Genomic DNA, 25,106 nt, shown 5'->3' on the forward strand with positions numbered 1-25,106 from the left:
TAGTGAATACGATTACATTGATTTTTGAACTACCAGTGTTTCTACATATCCAGCACACATGTCAAACATCCATTAAACACACAGCAAAAAGCCTGCCTGAGTGTGCAAATGATGCTATAGTAAACTTGATGTTTATTGGAGGTGGAGGGGCGTGAAACAATGTGAGTCTCAGGGCGGTCACTGTGTCTGATGTGGCTGTACTGATCCATATATAAGCAGTAACGATCACCAGGGATACAGATTTTGATTATGGACAGCAGCAGTGAAGAGAACAGTAGTGATGGAGAAGAGGAGAGCCAGGTAAGGAAGTGCATCTTTCCACTCTTTTGCTGTCCTGTAAAAGCAGTTTGCTATACTCTCAGAACTTTCATGTAATAGCCTTTCATAGGTTACTATTCAGGTCCTTTTTCATTCCAGTATACATCCAAATCTTACAAACTATATTCCAAACCTCTTTTTTGAATTTTTATTGGTACACCTTTTCCAATATCTCTTTAAAATATTGGCCTATATTACTGTAGCACTGACCGTTCAGTACATGAATGCTGCACTGTCAGGTTTTCCATTTTCTACAGTAAAGTTCACTAACCTTTGTCAGTTTATATGAGTTATACTCATCTATAAGAACTGGCTCTGAGCAACAGAAATAGGAATGAAGTGCAATGGACAATGTGAATGCACATTAACCACTGGAAGTCAATTTAAGTCCAGTTTACTGTAATTCGATTAGCTAAAAGATCATTTTAGTTAGTTATTGTAGTCCATTGCATCCCAACTTCCATTTGTACTCTTGTACTATACTGTTACATTACTGTTATTGGTTTACAGTATATTATTTTTAACATTAATCAATATTTACATTGTGAAGGTTCTCATATATTCAGGTTATGGTATAGCTAGTAGTAGTAATTCACCTTCCACTGGACTTGTTCTATTTATCTATCTATCTATCTATCTATCTATCTATCTATCTATCTATCTATCTATCTATCTATCTATCTATCTATCTAAAGTATAGTATATATAGTAATCTATGCACCTATAGCTGTCTTGTAATAAAAAGTCTTTGTACAAACATGCAAGATTGTAGCAGGCAAACATGCATGTTTGTGCTTACATAGAGGGAACCTGTCCTTGGGGAATCTAGAGTGATTGGCCGATTAATTTTTTCATGAGCAGAACTGGCCAGGGCCGACAATCAGGATTTTGGAGGTGCCAACAACTATACAAACATTCCCCAACTTCAATTGGCCAGGAATGACTAATGCTCTCTAATTTTACAGGGACCTTTAGTTATGCCAGTGGCATTAGAGAATCTATTTCTATATTCGTTTTTTTAACATGAGCTAGGGGTGGTACATAGCTGGTCTTTGCACTATTCACTTCCCTTAACACACTGCATTTAGTGCTTTAAAAGAGATTTCTCATGCTGCTACAGTGCAATGAGCATGCTGATAAGAAGACAGGGCAGAGTGACAGAGAGATGAGCTCATCAATCTGCTGCTTCTTGTTTCCCTTTCCAGTCACAATGTGGTGGTAGGGAGGAGACCTGTAAGGGTTACATCAGGCCTTCTGCCCTGCCAGATAGGGTTGCGCTTTGGGGCAAAGCTGTGTAAATCTCATGGACAGAAATGCTAATCCCATCCCATGTAAAACAGTTTCCTTTTATTTATTGCATGCATTTTAGCTATTTGCCTGGAGTTGAGTTTTAATTCCCCCAAAGTAAGCCCCCACTAGCCCATGGATGCTTCTCAGTGGGCAGAGTCTATAACCTGTCGAAGTATCGTTTGATTGAGGCACTTTGAAATTTTTTTCCAGTTGCTTCAATTTGAAATACTATCAAGCATGTATATATCTGACTTCATAATACTGTATCTAGTAGTAATAAAAAAGGTTAAGTTGGCCATACACTCTGAGATTTTTTTTTGTTCAGCCTGTGGGTTAAACAATTATCTACATTTTTTGTGAAGAATAGCCAAACAGCAGCTCATAAATTTCCATCCAGATTTTTATATTTTTCATTTAAAGGATGTCAGACAGCAGGAGGGCAATGGGGCGACCCACAAAGCAAAATTTGCACGGTGTATGGCCAGCTTTCAAATCGAATTGATAAAGGTTCTGTGTAATGTTTCCTATGAATCAACCTGTTAATCAGTGGGAAGTGTGGAAGTCTCCTAGAATACTAGAATTCCATTGCTTGGTAATCTATATTCAATTTAATTAACTGATTTGGTCTGTTTGAAGAGAAATGTGGGTTGTTCATAGTGACCAATCTGTATTTTTATCTAATATTTGTATAAAACACAAGAAAAGCTCTGATTAACAGCTACTTTACTTTTGTGGCTGTTTTAAATTATCCAGTTCTAATGGATCAGTCCAGAGAGTATCTAGTGAAATGCTGGCGGAGTAAATCTTAGATTATTTATTTATTTCTATTAGTTTTTATCTTTGGTGATACTGGTCTGTGCCATGGCATAGATCTTGGAGTGCCAAGATGCCTTGCAGAAGTATTTTTAGGAGGTTTAATAGTTTATTGAAATAAATATTTTTCATACTGCAAACACATTTCTATCACAATTTGTGAATCTTCTTTTTTGTGATGGCCTAGAAATGTTACACTGTAGGAGCAGGAATGAGATGCAGAGCTATGTCTGAATAAAGCTCATGAGATTAGACAGTGTGAAGGTCAGCACCAGAGGATATTGTATCAATCAATGTATCAATTGTAGCTTGGCAGTTAATGGTGAGCGGAACCCAACTGCCTGGCCAAGGACAGGTATAAGAGGCCAGACTTAACATTATCTTCAACTGCTGATCTATGAACAGCATAAATGTAACAGGGCATTGGTATCCATTAAGATTCAAATTCATATACTAATTCTATTGGCAAATTGTTTAAATTTTCTGCTTATTTTAAATTTAACACCAGACAGATATAAAATACTACTATTTAATTTAGTTATGTATTCCTTAAAAAATTTAATTTTAAAAATAGAAGCTATAGGTGCAAGACTAGGTCTTTGTTTTGTTTTTCTGCATTCCTCTACATAGCCATTGTATGTCTTACACAGTACTATTGTAGCACTAGTAAGTTTTTAATATGAAGTAAGAACAGAATGAGCAGAGTGATGACCCGATCAGTCTGTTGATGCTCCTCCATTATCCAATCAGCAGGGCAGGGGAGGGTAAGAGACTCAGCTGTATTGCTTAACAGAGTAAAAAATTAGTCCCCCAACCTTCTTATGCTGTTTTTGAGGGATGCTTGTATCACAATGTATAGGATTACAGATTTATTGTAGTTCAGATATCCATGTTTTACTTGCATATTTCATTTTTGCTTGGAGTTCAGTTTGATATAATTATTATGAGAAGTACAAACAAGCAGTATGTGATACAATTGCACAGTACATAGTAAAAGATTTAAACCACAAATCAATTGTAGTTTGTTTAAAAGCTAACCACATCAATGATACGTAAAATAATAGGCCAAGATCCCTCAAGTGCCCTCCTAAATGATGTGCCAGGTAAAATGCCATGACCTACAAGACGTTTTGTTCATTTTATGCTTCTTGCGTCTAAGATCACCATTGCTGGAGCTTGGAAGTTTCCCTCTGTATTGGTTTGCCGCATGAAGCATAAGTTATCCTGTATAATGTTACATGAAAAAGTAGCTAGTATCATTAATGATAAACAGGAACCTGGGAACCTAGGGCGAATTATGTTCAGATACCATTGTCTTCTGTACTTGGCTGATTGTATATCACCAAGAGGCCTAGGTCTCTCTTTTGCTTTTTCTTATTTCTCCCCCCCCCCTTTTTTTCCTCACCTCCTTGATTTCTTTGCTTTTCTCTTTTCTCCTCTATGGAGTTGGTTTATGCTCTTCTTTTATGGAACATTGCTGTTCAGTATGCCAGCTCAATGTTCAAAGCTTTATTAGTGTTTGCTAATATCAAATGTGTATTATAACTGCATCTGTTTCCTCGGAGTTGGGATCCTCTATAACTTGTCAAGTATGGCACTATCTGGGTGCTACTGCGTGATTATGCAGCTAGGTTCCTGGGGTTGCTTATTTTGGTAAAGTTTTTTTGCTCCATAAAACGCTAATAATAAAACCCTTTTTTGTTTGTTTGACTGAAAGTATATTACTGGATGGCTGTATCATCTGCCACCCTACGACACAGTTTGCACCCATATGTGGTATCTAGAGGCGGTGGGTGATACCCTTACCACAAAGTTAGCATTGATACTGTTTTTGATGTTTGAGGTCGGTTGTGACTCATGTTGTGCCATTGTGTTTATATTTGACTTTTCGCTATGTGCTAAATGTATGTAGTGCCCTGGGGTTTAGTCAGGGGGCTCCTTACCAAATTTCTGGTCAGGTGTAGCTACCATAGTTAAATTGTTAGAGATCCATTGATTTTTTCCTAAGTTTGTCCTTGTTGTACTTTTCTCTTCTACCACTAGGTGGCCGGGCACTTGGTGGTACTAGATATGAGAAGGACAACTCAAGGTCAGGTTATGGGTATATGGGGTATATGGGGTATCTCAGCCAATGGGCAGGAGTTTTCTTGAATCCCTTGGCCTGCTGGGAGAGCCTATATCAGTGATGGCAAACCTTGGCACCCCAGATGTTTTGGAACTACATTTCCCATAATGCTCATGCACTCTGCAGTGTACTTGAGCATCATGGGAAATGTAGTTCCAAAACATCTGGGGTGCCAAGGTTCGCCATCACTGGCCTATATATTCAGGTGGAGTCAGGTGATCTGTGTTCTGTGCCACCCGGACTGCCGTCTGGGTGGACGTGGGTCTGGGCTGCTAGGCCAGAGATTGGGCCTATCCCGGGGGCATCTGGCTGCCAGACTGTGTGAGGGCCTATCCAGAAGTATGAGGGCAGCTCAGGGTTGGGACTGCGGCTTTCAGTTCAACTAGAAGTGACGGTTCTGCTGGCCGGAGAACCTGTCGTGGTCGGAGGTAGAAGGGACGCTGTTGCCACTAAGGGACCAACCACCTTTACCAGGGACCACAGTGAGTAACTGAAGCAAGTACAGGAGCAGCATTCTCACTGAACAGGCACGGTGGAGAATCTGGAAACTTCAGGCGGTGATCAAGTCAGGGACCCAACCAGCGGTGGTGACACTTGCAGAGCAGCCTTGTGTGTCAAGCTAGGGACCGAGACGGTCAGCAGGGGTGAAGCTTGAAGGTATCTGAAGTGCCAAGCCAGGGACCCAGCAGGGAAGCGTGGGGGACGCTTGAGGGAGATACCACTGCAAAAGCCTTGAGGAGCTCATAGGATTCAGAGTTAGTGAATCAGAAGGTCCAGTGAGAAACCAGGAGCTCAAGGGGCTGAAGAACTACAAGTAGATGTTGTAGTAAAGCTGAGAGAACTATTACGTTTGAATTAGAAACTGTTAAGTACTGTAGCCATAGGGGACAGCAAACGTGCAGAAGTGGCACCTTGCTGGGGCCTTTCCCTGTACAGCTGTCCTCCTATTGAAGTCTCTGAGTCTGCCTATTGAAATTGCAACTAACCCTCTTTCCCTTGCAAAATATAAAAGGACTATTAAAAGAAATAAAACCTCTTTTGCATCCAAGAAGTGTCTGGCACCCATTTACTTTTACCACTTTTGCACCCACTATGCCTTACAACCCACCACATATTGAAGGATACCAGCGGTCTGTGACCTCAAAGGTTCTCATTAGACTGGAAGAGGTTAGAGATTCTGCTACATGTACAACAGAATGTACCACTGTTTTCTATTCTTATGAAAAACGTAAAAAACTATTGAAAGAAAAGCTAGTCACATTAGAGAACAGAGGAAACCAAGTTTATTATAAGAATAACAGTAATCTTCATTTAATATATCTCAAAACATTTTACAAAGACAAGAGAAACAAAAACATAGGAAATACACAGGGTAAAACAGGGGGAGGGACAATTACGTGAAAGCTTGTCTAAAGAAAAAAGTTTTTAGGTTTGATTTAAATGAATTTAGAGAAGATAACTCCCTGATGCTATTTGTAAGTTAATTCCAGAGTTTTGGGGCATAGCAGGAGATGGCTCTGTATCCCATCAAGTGTAAGTGAGTAGGGGGGACACAGAAGACCAGAATTTAAGGAGCAGTGGTTACCGGGGGGGTGGTAATTTGATAAAAGTTCAGACAGGTAAAGGGATGGCAAGTAATGAAGAGCCTTATAGGTGAGCAAGAGGATCTTAAAGTGGTTCTAAAGGTATAGCAATTGAAATATTAAAGTTAATAATAAAATTCATAATCCACAGTAGTGCACCAATTTTCAAATCAAATCTCACTGAAATAAACGGTGAATAAAAAAATAAAGTCCATAAAAATTAAAGAATAAAAGTCCAAAATTGTGAAAAAGTAGTGTATCACTCTGAAAACATATACCACATGCCCTCCACCACAGTGTTTTGTGCAGGTTCCACTCCCTTAAGACTAACACTCACAAAATGGTATTGACATTCATTCTCATGACTGGCAAATAACATTTATGCTGTTATAAAAATTCCAGGAGACTCCAGTCACAATCCAGATGTCATGAAGATATCCACATTTGGAGGAAAATAGAGACAATTCCTTTAATAGTGTAAAAGCCTTAAGGTACCCACTTTATCTAAAATGAATGCACTTACATGAACACTCAAAAGAAAAAAGCCCATAATTAAAATCAGGTATCAGGTGTAACAGTGCTGCGATTTCACCATTCTACATGGATCAGAGCGGCCGCTCGCACATCTCTGGTGCAAGCTGCTTGCCCTGGGGGCAGGAGGGAGGGGCCAAGAGCGCCGGCAAAGGACCCGAAAAGAGGAGGATATGGGCTGCTCTGTGCAAAACCAACTGCACAGAGCAGGTAAGTATGACATGTTTGTTATTTTTAAATGAAAAAAACAAGACTTTAGTATCACTTTAAAGTCTATGTAAAGCCTGACGGATAGCCAGTGCAAGGACTCCTGGATAGGGATAACATGATCACTTGTACCAGACCGAGTCAGGATTCTGGCTGCAGAATATGTACATATTGTAGTTAAAAGAGAAGTATGTTTTTTTTTTCCCCATCATACTTACCTAGGTGGATACAGCATCGGTCCGATGCTGCATCTGTCCCCCCGCTGCCTCTGCACTGAGAAGCGAGCGATCGAACATCACTGATGGCTCGGTTCTCTCAGCACCCTGAGCAGAGGGCTGCTGCCTGTCAATCAGCAGCTCTCCTCTCTGCCTCCCCCCACACCCACTGGAGCACTGACTGTGGAGGGGTGGGGAGTGGCCTTCTCAGGCTCTCAGCGGCTCACTGAGAGGTTGAGACGGGTATAAGTCCAGGCACCAGGCAGAGTCAAACTTTATTGTTGTGATAACGCAGTGCCTAGACTAATTCCTGTGACGTCAGCAGAGAGTGGACTTCAATCCAATCTCAGCTAAAAATGGATCACAGGAGTGCAAAACGAATTGCACTCCTGTGACCCATAGGAGAAGCCCAGCCAAAACAGCTCAGGCTGGACTTCTCCTTTAACCACTTCCGGACCGCCACACGGCGATGTACGTCCTCACTTTGAGGATGGATATCGTTGTTATGGTAGCAGCTAGCTGCCATAACCCCAGTATCGCCGTGCTCGACCAGCAGTCCGGTACAAGATAAAAGTGGTCTCTGTGGTGGATTCGCCGCAAGATCACTTTCATCGGCGGCGGAAGAGGGGCCCCTCCCCTCCCGCCGCGATCCGGTGCCCTCCACTGCTTACCGGAGCCGTCGGCAGCAGCGGTGGCAATCGTATCCTTCCCGTGGCTGTGCATGGAGATGAGTGAGGGGAAGATGGCCCCCACCTGTCTCCATGGCACTGCAGGGTGGAAGCGACGTCAAACGTCACTTCCGCCCATAGCTCTTAAAGGGGCATTTTTTCTTTAAATTTTTTTAAATGACAATTTTTTTTTTTTGTTTTTATTGCATTTTAGTGTAAATATATTTAAACCTCTTAAAAATGAGATCTGGGGTCAAAAAGACCTCAAATCTCATATTTAAGAGGTCCTGTCATGTTTACATTCCTTGTAATAGGAATAAAAGTGATATTTTTTTAAAAAAACAGTGTAAAAATAAAAAATAAAAGGTAAAATAAATAAGAAAAACATTTTTTTTTTTTTAAACACGCCCCGTCCCGCCGAGCTCGCGTGCAGAAGCGAACGCATACGAGTAGCGCCCGCATATGAAAACGGTGTTCAAACCAAACATGTGAGGAATCGCCGTGATCGGTAGAGTGAGAGCAATAATTTCAGCCCTAGACCTCCTCTGTAACACAAAACATGCAACCTGTAGAATTTTTTAAATGTCGCCTATGGAGATTTATAAGGGTAAAAATTTGTCGCCATTCCATGAGCGTGCGCAATTTTGAAGCGTGACATGTTGGGTATCAATTTACTCGGCGTAACATTATCTTTCACAATATACAAAAAAATTGGGCTAACTTTACTGTTGTCTTATTTTTTTAATTAAAAAAAGTGTATTTTTTTTTAAAAAGTGCGCTTGTAAGACCGATGCGCAAATACGGTGTGACAGAAAGTGTTGTAACGACTGCCATTTTATTCTCTAATGTGTTAGAAAAAAATGTGTAATGTTTGGGGGTTCTAAGTAATTTTCTAGCAAAAAAAAAATTTTTTAACTTGTAAACAACACAATTAAAAAAGGAGGCCCGGTCCTTAAGTGGTTAATTATATAGTGGAATAGTGGATTTAAGAACACCAGCGAGTAGAGCATTGCAGTAGTCAAGTCGGGAGAACACATATGTATGGATCAGCTTTTCAGCTACAATGTAAGATAGCATAGGACACAGCCAAGCAATGTTTCTCAAGTGGAAAAAAGATGTTCTGACAACATTTTTGTACATGTGGATCAAAGGTTAAACTTGCAACAAATCTTACCCCTAGATCTTTTCATTTAGGCCGAAGCTCAAGTACAGTGCCATTTATGGGTGCCAATAAGCATGACTTCAGTCTTGCCACAGTTTAATTTAAGGAATTTGTGGGCCATCTATGTTTTTATAACACAAATACAGCTAGATGGGAGAGAAGCAGCCAAAGTAGAATCCAGTTTAGTGTGGATGTATATTTGAGTGATAATTGAGTTTTTTTCTGTTAAACGCCACAGAACAGGGGGTTCTTGGACATAGAGAGATGCGTTTTTTGATCCTCTGTTTCCATGTGATCTTAACAATAATCTCTAGGTTTTAGTGAACTTTAGATTACTTCATGAGCAATTGCAGTGTCTGTGAGCCCCGTACACACGGTCGGACATTGATTGGACATTCCGGCAACAAAATCCATGGATTTTTTCCGACGGATGTTGGCTCAAACTTGTCTTGCACACACACGGCCACACAAAGTTGTCGGAAAATCCGATCGTTCTAAATGCGATGATGTAAAACACGTACGTCGGGACTATAAACGGGGCAGTAGCCAATAGCTTTCGTCTCTTAATTTATTCTCAGCATGCGTGGCACTTTGTGCGTCGGATTTGTGTACACACGATCGGAATTTCCGACAATGGATTTTGTTGTCGGAAAATTTTATAGCCTGCTCTCAAACTTTGTGTGTCGGAAATTCCGATGGAAAATGTGTGATGGAGCCTACACACGGTCGGAATTTCCGACAACAAGGTCCTATCACACATTTTCCGTCGGAAAATCTGACTGTGTGTACAGGGCATTAATGTAGCCTCAGCTTCATACACTATAGAGTGCTGTGTTGCAGCAGCAGCAGGAAAGAAAGTTCCAGGTTTCAGTGAACTTTAAATAGTTTGGGCCAATCTGGTCCAAACGAACGACTTACTTCACTAACAGATGCAGCGAATGTGTATGCTGACCAAACTGTATGTAGCCTGAGCTACATACTGTATACAGCGCTGTGTTCTGGCCACGGAACTGGAAGTTTCTGTCCCACTCCCGGAACAAAATTGAGTCGGACTTAGAACTGCTTAGCTATTCACAGGCTTTCTGTCAGTTCGATTGTAAAATGAAGAGATCATGATGTCATCTACCCCTCTCTCTGCCTCAGACAATCAGAGGAAGCTTTGTTGTCATTCATAAAATACAAAGCTCCCTCTGAATGGCTGAGCACCACTTTTGTTCCAGGAATGTGGAGGGCATCCTGTCCTGCTACGGTAACGCAGCATTGTATACTGTATGCAGCTGAGGCTACATACAGTTTATACAACGCACACAGCCTCTGCATCTGTTAGTGAAGTAAGTAGTTCATTTGGACCAGCTTGGTCCAAACAAACTATTTAAAGTTCACTGAAACCTGGAGTTCTGTTTTAAGGTTCAGGTGTTCTGTAATCTGCAAAAGAGAACTGGGCAGGGCTGACAACTCTGTTTGTGATTCTACTGAAGAAAAAAGCCTAGAAGACACTACAGCAACTTAGGGGCTTTTCAGTCATTATTTTTCAGTACTTTTTGCTTTTAAAAAAATAAAATAAAACATGAGAACATGAGTTTTCTTATATCAGGTTGTTGAACAAAAACAGAAGCCTTCAAGCTAATTATATGACCATTTACTGATCTTGTACTGAGCTGTGACTAATGGCACGTACACACGACCGGACTTTCCGGCAGAAAAGGTCCGATGGAATCATTCCGTCGGACATTCCGATCGTGTGTGGGCTTCTTCGGACTTTCTCTTTCGAAAATTCTGACGGACCTAGAAATAGAACATGTTTCAAATCTTTCCGATGGACTCAACTCCTATCGGGGAAAACCGTTCGTCTGTATGCTAGTCCGACGAACCAAAAACGACACAAGGGCAGCTATTGGCTACTGGCTATTGAACTTACTTTTTTTAGTCCCGTCATACGTCATCGCCTTCTAAACTAACGGACTTTGGTGTGATCGTGTGTAGGCAAGTCCACAGTGTTGGACCTAGTACACATATACCCACTTAACTGAGATATCAACATTCTAATCAGGCTGATGGAGAACTTGAAATATAATCTCCGAAGGCAGGAACTGGTGTGGCTAATAAGGAAAGTTCTGCACAAAATGATCTGTTCTGCATAAATAAATAATATTAAATATAATCTGCCCTGGAAGATTACTAAACTTAACTAGTGGATGTGGAAAAATACTGAAAGTTTTCAATGCTTGTACTTTGATATATGCGAACCTTTGTTTTTCAGTAAAGGATTGTTGAATACTGTATGTTAGAGCCTTGTTTATTGCTGCCTATGCTTCCTTGATGAGTTGGAGGCTGTGAAGCTCACTGACATATTACTGTGGTAATGGTAAAGATCACTGCATTGTCATCATGATTGAATATATTGATTACTTTCTTTGTTTGTGTATTTACTGTGAGTTTTGCTGACATAATCAATGCTTCTTTCATTAATGTCCACAAAACATTGCTGAGAACACTATATAAAAATAGTTGCTGCAACCCCTTAGAAAACATTTTTCAATGGGTGAGGATAGTCATAAAGTTTTTTTTTTTTTCTCACGGAAATAGGCACTTTAACAAGTAATCTCCAATAGGGGGTAAAAAGTTGAGAACTTTTCCTCCTCATAGATCAATAAAAAGGGATGGGATATGTCACACTTTATTTATATAAGAAGGAATAGCACCAAGAGAATTTAACATTATAGGAAGGGGACTAGGGCACTGTTCACAAGCATAAAAGATACACTCTTGTGTGGTGGGGTTTTTTGGGAGGGGGGGCTAGACAGCGGGGGGGGGGCCGGTGGAATATCTTTAACATGTTGGAGTCTATTATGAGATAGATCCATGTTTGTCTCGATTGTGTTTTATGTATTGTTTATTATGAATGTTTTCTTATATGCTTATATACTGTATATTTAAATGGTTTTGAAATGAATTGAAATGGAATGTTTTTATGTATATAATAATTTAATAAAAATAATTGAAAAGAAAGAAAACATTTTCAGAGTCAGAAAATATGAAAATGTATTTTTCCAAGCTGCCTATGTTGGAAGACTTGGAGAGTGAGCAGTAAAAGCATAAAAACATAAGTCTTATGAAAGTTGGCTGCCTGGTAGTATCGATGGTAAGCTACCTACAGACTTTATTGATTCATCAGAGGATCACACAGTCATGTGACGAAAGGACAAAATTCAACCATCAGGTAAAAATCGATGCTCATGGCTATGCAGAGTGAGAGTGGTTAGCCAACACTAGAGGTGCCGGTCTCTCTCAGTAGTGAACCCCCCAATAAATATTTAAGCACACAGATTTCTGCCATAGTTGGTAGGTGGCTACAGACATGAAACATTTCCTAATCCAAGTATCATTGTCATTGTGAATGCCAAGATGTTAATCACTGCCTAGAGATTTCGTTGCATCAGGCAAAATAGAAATGTTGAATGTAATGTATGAACAGCGGTGCTGGTTTTACATATCAGTATAGAAGAACACAGATGGCACATAGGCCTAGTGCATTATCCTTAATACACATTTTTATTGAATAATATAAAACAGAGGTGAATATATTCACAAACCAATGCTTACATCATAGCTTTAACATAACATCATCTGCTTAAGTTCATATGCGTAAATTCACAATGCTTGTAGACGGCTTATGTGTATCAAGGTTTCCCTCTTCTTCAGAGCCTCGTCTGGATGGCTTTTAGAATAGGTAAGACACTCTTTTGGTCCAAATCCGTGCCTCTCAGGTCAGTGCTGTCGCTGCTCAGAGCCTCCTCTCATGTCTGTTTTACACATTAGTGCCTGTTGTTACATTGTTTATTTACTTACATTTAGAGAGGTATTAATGAAGGAGGATTAGATTGTTAGAATGTGTACAAAAATTGTATGTATGAGCTGCTGAGTGCTGTTTTTGGGACATGTGACCTACAACAGTGGCAGTTCAGGAAACGTGGCAGGTCATGTGACCTATAAGTGAACCAACTTTGGGGTTGGCATGTGAGTGTATTCTCAACAGCTATAGCCACTTTCCAACATCCTCCCTTTAAATTTAGATCTGCTATAGCACAATTAAATGAAAAATGGCAAAGACTACAACAAGTATTGCAATTTACAAAGGGAAGGGGGTCAAGTTGAATACATCAGTGCAGTACTATTTACTCAATCAACACTGCACCTTAGGTATATATAATCACCCAACACTTGAAAAACCCCAAAGTGATAAAAAAAATAAAATGATAAAAGATACACAAAATACTACCAAACATACAAGCACAAACCCAAACTGGACCGCTGCCGACTCCTTATTAATTACTAAAAATCCATCCAAACAACCAGCATGTAATTGCAGATTTAGGGAGGGAGGCACAGAACAATAAGTCTATAAATATAAATTCCCTTTTCTAGAGTAAAGAATCATAAGATAAATATTTAAAAAGTATTTAAAGTAAAATTCATATAAAGTCCCAAAATATTCCACCAAAACGTGTTACAATTGTGCTTAAGAGGGCAATATGGGTAGGCTAATTGGCTCCTGTCTAAACTGGCCCTAGTATGTGTTTGTATGAATGTGAGTTAGGGACCTTAGATTGGGAGCTCCTTGAGGGTAAGGGACTGATGGAAATGTACAATATATATACGTAAAGTGCTGCGTAAAGTGACGGCACTATATAAGTACCTGTAATAATAAATAAATAATATATCCAATAAGTAATATCAGTCTATGGACCATCCAGCACACTACCCGTCAGTGTGCCATCTCCCCTGTGTTTCACCCTGTCCTTCCATGTGCCAATGCTGTCATGTCACTTCCGGGATGGCGTGTGATGTCGCTGTGCAGTAGTGTCCTAATGCGTTTCGTTGTGCTGACTTCTTCGGAGGGCCACATTTTGGGGTGGTGGACTATTTGGGGACTTTATGTGAATTTTACTTTGAATACTTTTTACATATTTATCTTTTGATTTTTCACTCCAGAATAGGGAATTTATGTTTATAGATTAATCACTTTGCGCCTCCCTAAATCTGAAATTACGTGCTGGTTGTTTAAATGGAGTACAATACTATAGAATCAGATTACATCCAGCCTGTGCATTCTGAATTATTTATTTGTGCAGAAGAATTAAAAAATTTGTAGAACACTGAGTAAACAAAAACAAAAAATAGCAAGGCTACTATATAGCCTCATTCTTTGATGCCATCATCCTAACACTTCCTTTAATTTAAAAATATATATTTGCCATAATACCTTTAATGAATAACATTCATGATGTAAAATATATGAACGTGACTATGGCATCATGTTTTTATATAGCCTGAAAGCCTCTTAGTGTGCACTTTTAAAAATTACATATATTTATGTGCTTGAATATTTGAAAATGTTATGGAAATCATTTGAGGGTTGTAAGTTCTGTCCTTAGGGTAAGACAGTAATTAGTAAAAATACAGATTACAATGTCTGATTGATCTTTACATACTGTCAATATTCCATGTTCCATCCAACTAATTGAATTCGTGTTCCATCTGAGGTCTAAATTAAGTTAGAGAACAGTGCAGACGCAGACATTTTCCGCATACTTTTCAAGATGTGATTGGTGATTAAAGACACAGATCCATAAAAATTGGGAAAACTGTTCACCTTTATAGTAAATACAGTAAGTCCCCTACATACGAATGAGTTCTGTTCCGATAGCATGTTCGTAAGTTCAGTTTGTTTGTAAATCCAACAAAGTAAGCATAGGTACCCAACTGATACAATCGACCCAATAAATTACTGTAATGGGTTTATAACACAGTTCTCACAAATAATATATGGAAAAAAAGGTTGAAATATAGATATGGTACGGTATACAACAAAGTACACAAAACCACAAGCACTAGAAATGTGAACTAGCTAATACGATTGGACATGCAAACGCATGTTTGTATCTTTGAAAGTTTGCAACTTGAAGGTTCGTATGTAGGGGACTAACTGTATTTTTTTAATCTTTTTTTATGTTTTTTCTAGATCCGCAATTTTCTGCTCAATGACTCAGAAGATGAGGAGCTAAAAGAAATTATTCGTACATTTCCTGGGGAAAGCAGCAACAGAGCACAAGAGCCAAAGGAAAGACTTCTCATAGAGCAACCAGGGAAACAGACAAGGGCCCAAGGAGAGCAACAAGAACAGGAGGAACAGATCCAAAGGGAACAACAAGAGCAAAAGGAGGAGGACTACCACAGGAAAAACCAGCAAAAGCAGGATAGGCTTTACAGTGAACAACCAGAGGAGGAGGAGATATTACATAAAGAACACCTAGAAGAGGAAGAGAGGCTCCGTCGAGAGCATCAGGAAGAAAAGCTGCGCAGAGAGCAGTGTGAAGAGGATGAAAAGCTCCGCAGGGAGCAGCAACGCGAAGAGGAGGAAAGGCTTTACAGGCAACATCAAGAAGAGACTCTGCGAAGAGAGCAGCAGGAAGAAGAGAGGCAACGCAAGGAGCGTCAGCAAGAGTTTAGGCTTCGCTGGGAGGAGCAGGAGGAGAATTTCAGCAAAGAACATCTGGGTGGTAAACTTTGGTGGGAGCAGGAAACTGAAAAGCAACACCTTGATCTGCAGAAATATCACAGAGATCAACACAGCGAGAGAGCCTTTTATAATGACACCATGCAGCCCCAAGTAGAGCCTGAGCTCCTTTCTGTTAGACACATTAAAAAGGACATTGATGAGGGAAAGAACTCAAGCCAGACACTTACTGTTCAGCCTTCAGGATGGGGCTGTCCACCACTGGTTCCACCACTAAGTCCTTCTAGACCTAAGAGCCCATGGGGAAAGCTTGACCCTTATGACTCCAGTGAGGTAAAATCCTTTATAATAATTATTCTCTTTTTAAAGTTAATACATTATTTTCAGTAAGATTACTGGAAAAACACAACCTAATCCAATAATTTCAGGGCTTCCGTCCATATAGTTCCGTATAGTTCTAAGCCCCCAACTTAAGGTGCTCATAGACTAGAGATGGGGGGCAGGAGATCTAACTGCCAAATAATTATTCTTTGGAAAGATGGGGGTTCAAACATCCATTCTAGTGTTATCCAAGTAAGCATGTTTTTCTTCACTGCAGACGCTCTAACCTATCAAGAGCATACAGGCAAAAAGCATGATGACACATTCTGCCCCAAGACTTGCCAGCAAAGGGATCTCTTCCTAGGTTTGATTCTCCATACATATGCAATTATTTCATGAGCCAACAGCAGTATGCCTTTTGAATAATTTGAGTAAGTTCTAACTGAATTTATTGTTTGTGTAGCTCTCATGCTAAATATATTTTGGTGAATTGTGCTAAGGTAATATAGCAAATCTAAAGAAAACCTAACTGGTGTGTGACCAGTTAAACAGGTGTATATGCCTGAAAACCAGTAATAGGCTTTGTGATAGTAGGAAGGGAAAATGAGAGAACACTGTGGAGACATGGAAAATGGGAGACATGGAGCAACAAAAAAAAAGGAGAGTGGTGCAGAAAAGCCCTGATAGTGTAATAAGTTAGCAATTTATTGGATACACAAGGTAAAATGACTCTTAAAGAAATGCACCTGTTCCTCGGTCTGAGGAAGGGGAGGTCCTCTCTGAAATGTGTTCATTTGCCTTGGTGGTGAGGAGGAGAATAGACTGCTTCACATTCAGTGCTTACCTGGTCTGGAGGCAGCAGCTGTGAAGGTCAGCGCAGCTTCAGAATTGCTGACTCACTCCCTGGCTGGAGTTGCTTCACACTGGATTACACATTAGTAAGATCTGTCTGTTGCCATCCACTCTCCTACATTTGTAAGTGCATTTCTTTAAAGGAGAAGTATGACCAAAGCTCTTTTGGCCACACTTTTCCTGTGGGTCTCAGGAGTGCACTTAGTTCTGAATTCCTGTGACCCAGATTCAGCTGCCAGCAGCTAAAGGCCGCTGTCAACTGATGTCACAGAGTGAGTCCAGGCTCTGCAGGGATCCTGACAATAAGGTCAGCCTCTACCCAGATGCCTGACTGGCAGCTTGCTCAGCCTCTCAGCTCGCTGGTGAAATGTTGAGCCAGCTGCTCCTGCCCCCTCTCCAGCCCAGTGTTTCAGCTTTGAAGGGGTAGAACAAAGTGACCTACAGTCAGTACTTAAAGCGAACCTGAGAACTGAGCGATCAGTAGTCTTCGATCGCTCAGTTCTCAGTGTAGAGCTTGCGGGGGGCAGCTGCAGCTTGGGTCAGTGCTGCAGCCATCTAGGTGATTATGACTCTTTCTTATTTTTAATCCCTGAATTCTCTTTTAACCACTTGCTTATACCCCCTTCCTGCCAAGGCCAATTTTCAGCTTTCAGCGCTATCACAATTTGAATGACAATTGCGCGGTCATGCAACACTGTACTGATATGAAATTTTTTGCATTTTTTTCACACAAATAGAGCTTTCTTTTGGTGGTATTTATTCACCATTGGGTTTTTTATTTTTTGCTAAACAAACAAAAAAAGACCGAAAATTTTGAAAAAAAAAACAACTTTTTTTTATATTTTGATATAAGACACAAGTCCATCAAGTCCAACCTATGTGTGTGATTATATGTCAGTATTACATTGTATATCGATGTATGTTGCAGTCGTTCAGGTGCTTATCTAATAGTTCTTTGAAACTATCGATGCTCCCCGCTGAGACCACCGCCTGTGGAAGGGAATTCCACATCCTTGCCGCTCTTACAGTAAAGAACCTTCTACATAGTTTATGGTTAAACCTCTTTTCTTCTAATTTTAATGAGTGGCCATGTGTCTTGTTAAACTCCCTTCTGCAAAAAAGTTTTCTCCCTATTGTGGGGTCACCAGTACGGTATTTATAAATTGAAATCATATCCCCTCTCAAGCGTATCTTCTACCGGGGAGAATAAGTTCAGTGCTGGCAACCTTTCCTCATAACTAATATCCTCCAGACCCTTTATTAGCTTAATTGCCCTTCTTTGTACTCGCTCCATTTCCAGTACATCCTTCCTGAGGACTGGTGCCCAGAACTAGACAGCATACTCCAGGTGCGGCTGATCCCCTTTTTAATGCATGCCAATATTCTGTTTGCTTTGTTAGCAGCAGCTTGGCATTGCATGCCATTGCTGAGCATATCATCTACTAGGACACCCAGGTCCTTTTCCATCCTAGATTCCCCTAGAGGTTCTCCCCCAAGTGTATAGATTGCATTCATTTTTTTGCCATGCAAATGCATTATTTTACATTTTTTTACATTAAACTTCATTTGCCATGTAGATGCCCACCCCATTAATTTGTTAGATCTTTTTGTAAGGTTTCCACATCCTGCGGAGAAGTTATTGCCCTGCTTAGCTTAGTATTGTCCGCAAATACAGAGATTCAACTATTTACCCCAACCTCCAGGTCGTTTATGAACAATATAAATAGGATTGGTCCCAGTACAGAACCCTGGGGGACCCCACTTCCCACCCCTGACCATTCCGAGTACTCCCCATTTATCACCACCCTCTGAACTCGCCATGGTAGCCAGTTTTCAATCCATGTACCCACCCTATGGTCCATGCCAACAGACCTTATTTTGTACAGTAAATGTTTATGGGGAACTGTGTCAAATGCTTTTGCAAAATCCAGATACACCACGTCTACGAGCCTTCCTTTATCTAGATGGCAACTCACCTCCTCATAGAAGGTTAATAGATTGGTTTGGCAATAACGATTCTTCTTGGATCCATGCTGATTACTGCTAATGATACTGTTCTTGTTACTAAAATCTTGTATATAGTCCCTTATCATCCCCTCCAAGAGCTTGCATACTATTGATGTTAGGCTAACTGGTCTGTAATTCCAAGGGATGTATTTTGGGTCCTTTTTATATATTGGTGCTACATTGGCTTTTCTCCAATCTCCTGGTACCATTCCAGTCAGTAGACTGTCAGTAAGAATTAGGAACAATGGTCTGGCAATTACTTGACTGAGTTCCCTAAGTACCCTTGGATGCATGCCATCTGGTCTCTGTGATTTGTTAATGTTAAGTTTCCCAAGTCTAATTTTAATTCTATCCTCTGTTAACCATGGAGGTGCTTCCTGTGATGTGTCTTGAGGATAAACACTGCAGTTTTGGTTACTGAATGCCCCCAATTCCCTCCTGAAAACTGAGGAGAAGAATAAGTGTAAGGCTGACCGTAGGTCAGCCTGTATTTGTAGGAGGAGTCAGGCTGCATAAAGCCTGCCCTCCTTTGCCTTCTTTTTCCTTGTGGTCGTTGGCTCTCGTGTGAGCCGACACGTCATTTCCGGGTTAGGGCAGATCACGTCACATCACTTTCGGTTTCGGCTTGCAGAGCGGCAGCGCGGTCGGCTGCAAGATTCTCGTTGGTTTCTCTCTCCCAGTGGTTGCGGTTCCGGTAGGTGTGGGCGGGTGGCATCAACGGAGGATCCACATCGGATGCCACCTGTCCCGCTCAGGTGCCGGCCTGGGCTGGGGGGGCAGCCTGTTTGCAGGGGGCATGTCAGCTCAGAGGTAAGCCTTTGTGTATGTAAGGGGTAAGCATTGAGTGCTTACACATGCGGCAATCTTGAGCATGTTGATGATCAGGATAATACACTGCACCAGGTGTGTTCGGGGGAGGGATGGAGGCGATCAGCTGTCTCCAGGCACACCGCACACACATCGCTTGCCTCCTGCGTGCAGTCTCATGTTAGCGGAGCACTGTTTGGCAAGCATATGCAAGAGCGGCTTCCCCAGTACGGCCTGTCTCCTCCCCTGTGTTATGATGTATCAGCCAGTGTCTGCTGAGTGACGTCATTTCCGGCGCGTCTCTTTGGGTCACTTCAGGGTGGCAGGTGCTGTAAGGAAGTTGAACAGACGCTTGTTCCCCCTGCCTCGTTTCTGGCCCGGCTTACCGGGGGCTACGGCGGTCTTTTCGGAGGGTCTCGTGCGCTGCGGGCGCTTGTAAGAGGGAAGTTGTCTTCCCGCCGTTCTCACCAGACTCCTGTGTTTTTAGTGGGTTTCGGTGCTTGCCTGTACCTTGCTGGAACACATTTTTGATTCATGACTCTGACGTCACTTCTGGGTCTCGGATCGTACAAGAAGGATGTTTGGCAGTTTCTCCCTCTCACTCGCAAGCACGGTGCCGTCAGGCTGCTAGGGGTGGGGGTCTCTGATGTCAGGGGTGGGGGTCGGAGTTGGCAGGACTAGGGTTGTTTATGACTGCATTAGTGTTTTTGGTATTTGGGTCCGCTGTCACCACTGGCTGGTCATGTACCTGTTGGGAGGTTCGGGATTGCCTTGGTTAGGTTGTAGCATAGGTATGTATGGGCAGGGTCTCCTCCCGCCTTAGCTCCTCATGGTGGGTCTCCCCTCCTCCTGAGCGCCACGTAGTGGGTCTCCCCCCCACCCCCCCCCAAGCTCCACGTGGTCAATAGTATGGGTCTTCAGGGGTAATTCAGGCTGTAGGCATGACATGACACTTGTTGCCTGTCATCTCATTATGTTCGTGGGGGTCTTTGGCAAATTACGGTTCTCATGCAAATTCACGTTCTCATACAATTTACGTTTACAATTTCTCATGCAATTTACGATTTCTCATGCAATTTTTGTTCTCATGCAATTTACGTTCTCATGCAATTACGTTTACAATTTTTTCATGCAATTTACGTTTTTTTCATGCTTTTTACAGTTCTCATGCAATTTACGTTTTTTTCATGCAAATTTACAGTTCTCATGCTAATTCACGTTTTCCCATGTTTCTTACGTTTCCCATGTTTCTTACGTTTCTCATGTTTTCCCATGTTTCTCACATTTCCCATGTGTCTCACGTTTCCCATGTTTCTCGCGTTTCTCACGTTCCCCATGTTTCCCACGTTTCTCACGTTTCTCACGCTTCCCACGTTTCTCACGTTTCTCATGTTTCCCATGTTTCTCACGTTTCCCATGTTGCTCACATTTCATGTTATTGCATTTCATTTGCTGCTTTTCCATTAGCTAGTGCTTACATCCAGGATCTGTCACGTCTACAGATCCATACGGGCTGAGGTTTCGTTTTTATTGATTGTTGTCCCACAATCTTTTCGCCTGTGGTCCATACGTCATACGTCCACTTCACCATTACACCTTTACTACTACCCACCACAGTCTGTGGGGACCTTAGCCCTGAGTGTTCGTTTTTAATTTCCTGTCTTGGCGCTGCAGGTTGCTCGGGCTCGCTTACTGCATACAGTAGGGTGGTGTTGTCATTAGGTTTACATTCATGCACTGTTGGTCTTGTCATTCTGCACCCACATCCTCATACTTGTCAGGTACTAGGGGTGTTGTTAGGTCATGGGCTGGTAGTCTGTAAGGTTCTCTGGTTGCTGTCACGCAGCTGGGTTGTCTATGGGTTCAACAGATTGAGGTGATAGTTTTTTAATTGGCTTGTTCGGTGGCAAGTCTCCTCATCTGTTCTTACGCTGTTTAGATATTTTGTGCAAACTCACGTTTCTCATGCAATTTACGTTTCTCATGCAATTTATGTTTCTCATGCACTGTACGTTTCTCATGCAATTTATTGTTTCTATGCCAACTCATGTTTTCACGTTTCTCTCGTTTTTTTTCCAGGTTTCTCATGTTTTCTCATGCTACTCTTGTTTCTCATGTTTCGCATGTTGTTCATCAATTCACGTTCTCATGCAACCGGCGGTTTTCATGCAGTTGGCGTTTTTTCTTGCAGCCTCGGTTCTCATGCTGCTCGCGCTATGCATGTTTCTCGTTCCTTCACATAACTTACATTCCTGTTACAGGTATTTCAGTAGGCTCACGTTTCTCTCGCAGTTTGTGTTGCTGACCCAGTCGTGTGTCATTTCCTCTCAGTTCTTGGTTGCTATTTTCATCATTTTGCTGGGTACCGTTCATATGTCTCACGGTTGAGTTGGTCGGCATGGGCAGCAGCAATTCTTCTTCTCATCCGGGTTACATTCTTTATATCTCGGTTTCTGTTTCATATATTTACATCTTACCATGTACTGCAGCACCCGGACACGGTTTTCAGGTTGCGAATTCCGGTTATGCAGGTCATGTCTCAAGCAGCGGATATTGGGGACTTCGCTTCTCCTCCTTCTCCAGCTGGTGGGGTTGGAGCACGGTTAACTCATCCTCTCTCAGTACCTGGACCGTTCCAAGGCTTCATATTTTCACATAGTTAGCCTCTACTCTTTGTCCTGATGGCAGTATTCCAACGCAGTGGATTGCTTTCCCGGCTTTGGGTCGGAAAGCCCAGCTATTAGGTTACTGTTCCCCTGCTCATCTAGTGTGAGTGCGGAGCAGCTTACCCGGCGAACTGTGGTTTCTTCCCTGTCCCAAATGCTCACTACCTTTAATTTCCTAGCTACGTCCGGCCAGGAGTGGCAATAGTGCGGATCTATTGGTAAATCAGATTATTGCAGCTCCAGCAGCTTCTACTGGCTCAGGGGCTTTAGTGGATTCCAGAACCTTCTCGGTGCCTGCCTAGGCCGGTACCAGTAAGCCCAGGTCTCGGACGCAGATGCTGGCATCACGCCTTCTCTTCGGTTTCCAGCTTTTGTGATGGATTAGATTTCTATTTGACTGACGCAGAAGCCTTGATAATAAGTTTTTTTTTTTTGTTTTTTTTTTAATACCAGGAAGGCGCATGATGTATACTTGGGATGTATTCCAGGCTTTCCGGTCAAGGTTTCCTAGTCCTGACGGTTAACATCCAGTTCCTATTTGCTTTTCTGTTTTTTGCCTCTTCCAACTCATATCGGCTCACAGCACTATTGGGGCGTATCTGGCTGAGACTCAGTATTTCATGGAAGACCCCGACAGGGCTTTCTTATTTTTCTGCGCACTCTATTTAAGCCATCTTCAGGGATCCTGAAGTTTAGCCCTCCTGCTGTGCGCAGCAGACTTCCCATCAAGGGTCATATTTTCATGACGTATCTGTCATGCTCTCAAGGTCTCCTTTTGCGTTGGTTACCAGCTTGGTGCGCAAGGCAGTGCTGTAGCTGGCCTTTTGTGGGTCCTGAGGCCAGGGGAGTTGCTCTTCTGGCCCAGGGTCTCGCTTAATTTGGATCAGTCAACTGCTTTTGCACCCCGGCCTTTTCTGTCACACCTGCATGCTCGCAAGACGCTGCTTTTGGGAGACGACACTGTCATCAGGTGCTTGGAGCCTGGCAAGGCATGGTGCCCGGTGTTGGTTTAAACTAGATTGTCAGTGCTACATAAACCCATGAATGTTCCTCTGTTGCTTTTCCTAGCGCTTCCCTGTCCGTGTTTCTCTGGGTATTTCCCAGAGCCACTTTTGAGATGCCACGAGCGTTGGTGAATCTGGCAGATTGTACGTTACTTCAGTGTGTTATAAATCTGGTTGTTAAGCTACTGGGTTATTTTTGCCCCCTTTTAGGCATACTGACCACATGACCCAGGCACACTTCAGGTCTATGTTCTATGTTGCTTTTGTTCCTTTCCTACACTATCCACAGATTGACTCCGAGTACAAATTTAATACTTTCGCCATCTCCCCATCCTTTGTAACCAGATTTCCTTCCTCATTCTTTATGGGACCAATATGGTCTGTCCTCCCTTTTTTACTGTTTACATACTTGTTGATGAAGTTGCACTGATGGGCACTGATAGGCTGCACTGATGGGCACTTATGAGGCGGTACTGATAGGTGGTGCTGATAGGTGGCACTGATGGGCACTGATGAGGCAGCACTGGTGGGCACTAATCAGGAGGCACTGATGATTCTGCACTGATGGGTGGCACTGATGGGCACTGATGGGTGGCACTGATGGGCACTGATTGGCACTGATAGGTGGCACAGAGAGGTGGCACTGATAGGAAGCACTGATAAGTGACACTGATGATGAGGCAGTGATGGAAACTGGTTGGCAAAACTGATAGGCACTGATAGATGGCACCTCATGGGCACTGATTAGCAGTACAGATGGGCACTGGAGAGCACTGATTAGCAGCCCTGGTGAGCACTAAGGGGGCCGATGTCCCTCTCACAGAAGCCGTTTAGCGTTTTTTTTAATTCCTTCATGCTGACAGTGTGAAGAAAAAAGAAGCCAATAACCGGCTTCTGTTTCCTTCCACGGTCAGCTGTCATTGGCTGACAGCTGATCATGTGGTAAAGGGCCCACTGTGATTGGCTCTTTACCTCGATCAGTGTCCCATGGGGCGAGCGGGCAGCACGAGAACCGGAGGACGTCCATATACACCCTCCCGGCATTTTAAGCCCACACTGTAGCCATCAATCGGCTATAGCGTGGGCGCAAAGTGGTTAAAGCTCACACTTGCTAAAAATACTAACACTGACAGTAATGCAAATCAACATGCCTATAGTGTTAATACACATTTTCTATGTATTTTATGTGCTTTTAACTCAAGTTTGGAACATGTTAAAAAATGTACCTCAGATGAACTCTAAGTGATTTTTTTCCACCTCACTGATATTCCACCTTCACCTCCTGATATTTGATTAATGCTTGTCAAATGCACTGTCAATGTGCTGTAAATGTGTTGCAAACACTGCAGGCATGTTTATTGGGTGTCACTATAGACTTGAATGGAAGGAGTTGACAAGCTTCAACTCCTTCCAGCCTCGACATGTGCAGTATCTCACAAAAGTGAGTACACGCCTCACATTTTTGTAAATATTTTATTACATCTTTTCATGTGACAACACTGAAGAAATGACACTTTTCTACAATGTAAAGTAGTGAGTGTACAGCTTGCATAACAGTGTAAATTTGCTGTCCCCTCAAAATAACTCAACACACAGCCATTAATGTCTAAACTGCTGGCAACAAAAGTGAGTACAGCCCTAAGTGCAAATGTCCAAAATGCCTGACTGCTGAAACCCTGAGCGGTGTTATTCAACTGTAAAGCTGTGCATTGCTGAAAGTTCTGTGACCATCTCCTGTATAATGTCTGCAGTCTCTGATGGTCTCCTGTAGCATGTCTGCAGTCTCTGATTGTCTCCTGTAGCATGACCGCAGTCCCTGATGGTCTCCTGTAGCATGTCCGCGGTCTCTGATTGTCTCCTGTAGCATGTCCACAGTCTCTGATTGTCTCCTGTAGCATGTCTGCAGTCTCTGATTGTCTCCTGTAGTATGTCCGCAGTCTCTGATTGTCTCCTGTAGTACGTCTGCAGTCTCAGCTTGTCTCACGTAGCATGTCCGCAGTCTCAGATTGTCTCCTATAGC

The 25,106-nt window shown here is 42.1% G+C and overlaps 1 protein-coding gene across 2 annotated transcripts in view; it reads left to right on the top strand.

Annotated features, from left to right (window-relative positions):
* The window catches only part of LOC141128918 (septin-4-like), a 149,075-nt gene that overhangs the window by 71,333 nt on the left and 52,636 nt on the right, over positions 1-25,106 (top strand). The window contains exon 2 of one of the 2 annotated variants that reach the window (XM_073616570.1): positions 14,935-15,762. The exons of the other annotated variant lie outside the window; for it this stretch is intronic. Within the exon in view, the coding sequence (XP_073472671.1) occupies positions 14,935-15,762 (828 nt within the window). The remainder of the gene's footprint in view (positions 1-14,934; positions 15,763-25,106) is intronic. 2 annotated transcript variants of the gene reach the window in all.

The sequence above is a fragment of the Aquarana catesbeiana genome, linkage group LG02 (genome assembly GCF_042186555.1).
Source record: "Aquarana catesbeiana isolate 2022-GZ linkage group LG02, ASM4218655v1, whole genome shotgun sequence".
In the NCBI taxonomy this organism is placed as follows: domain Eukaryota; kingdom Metazoa; phylum Chordata; class Amphibia; order Anura; family Ranidae; genus Aquarana; species Aquarana catesbeiana.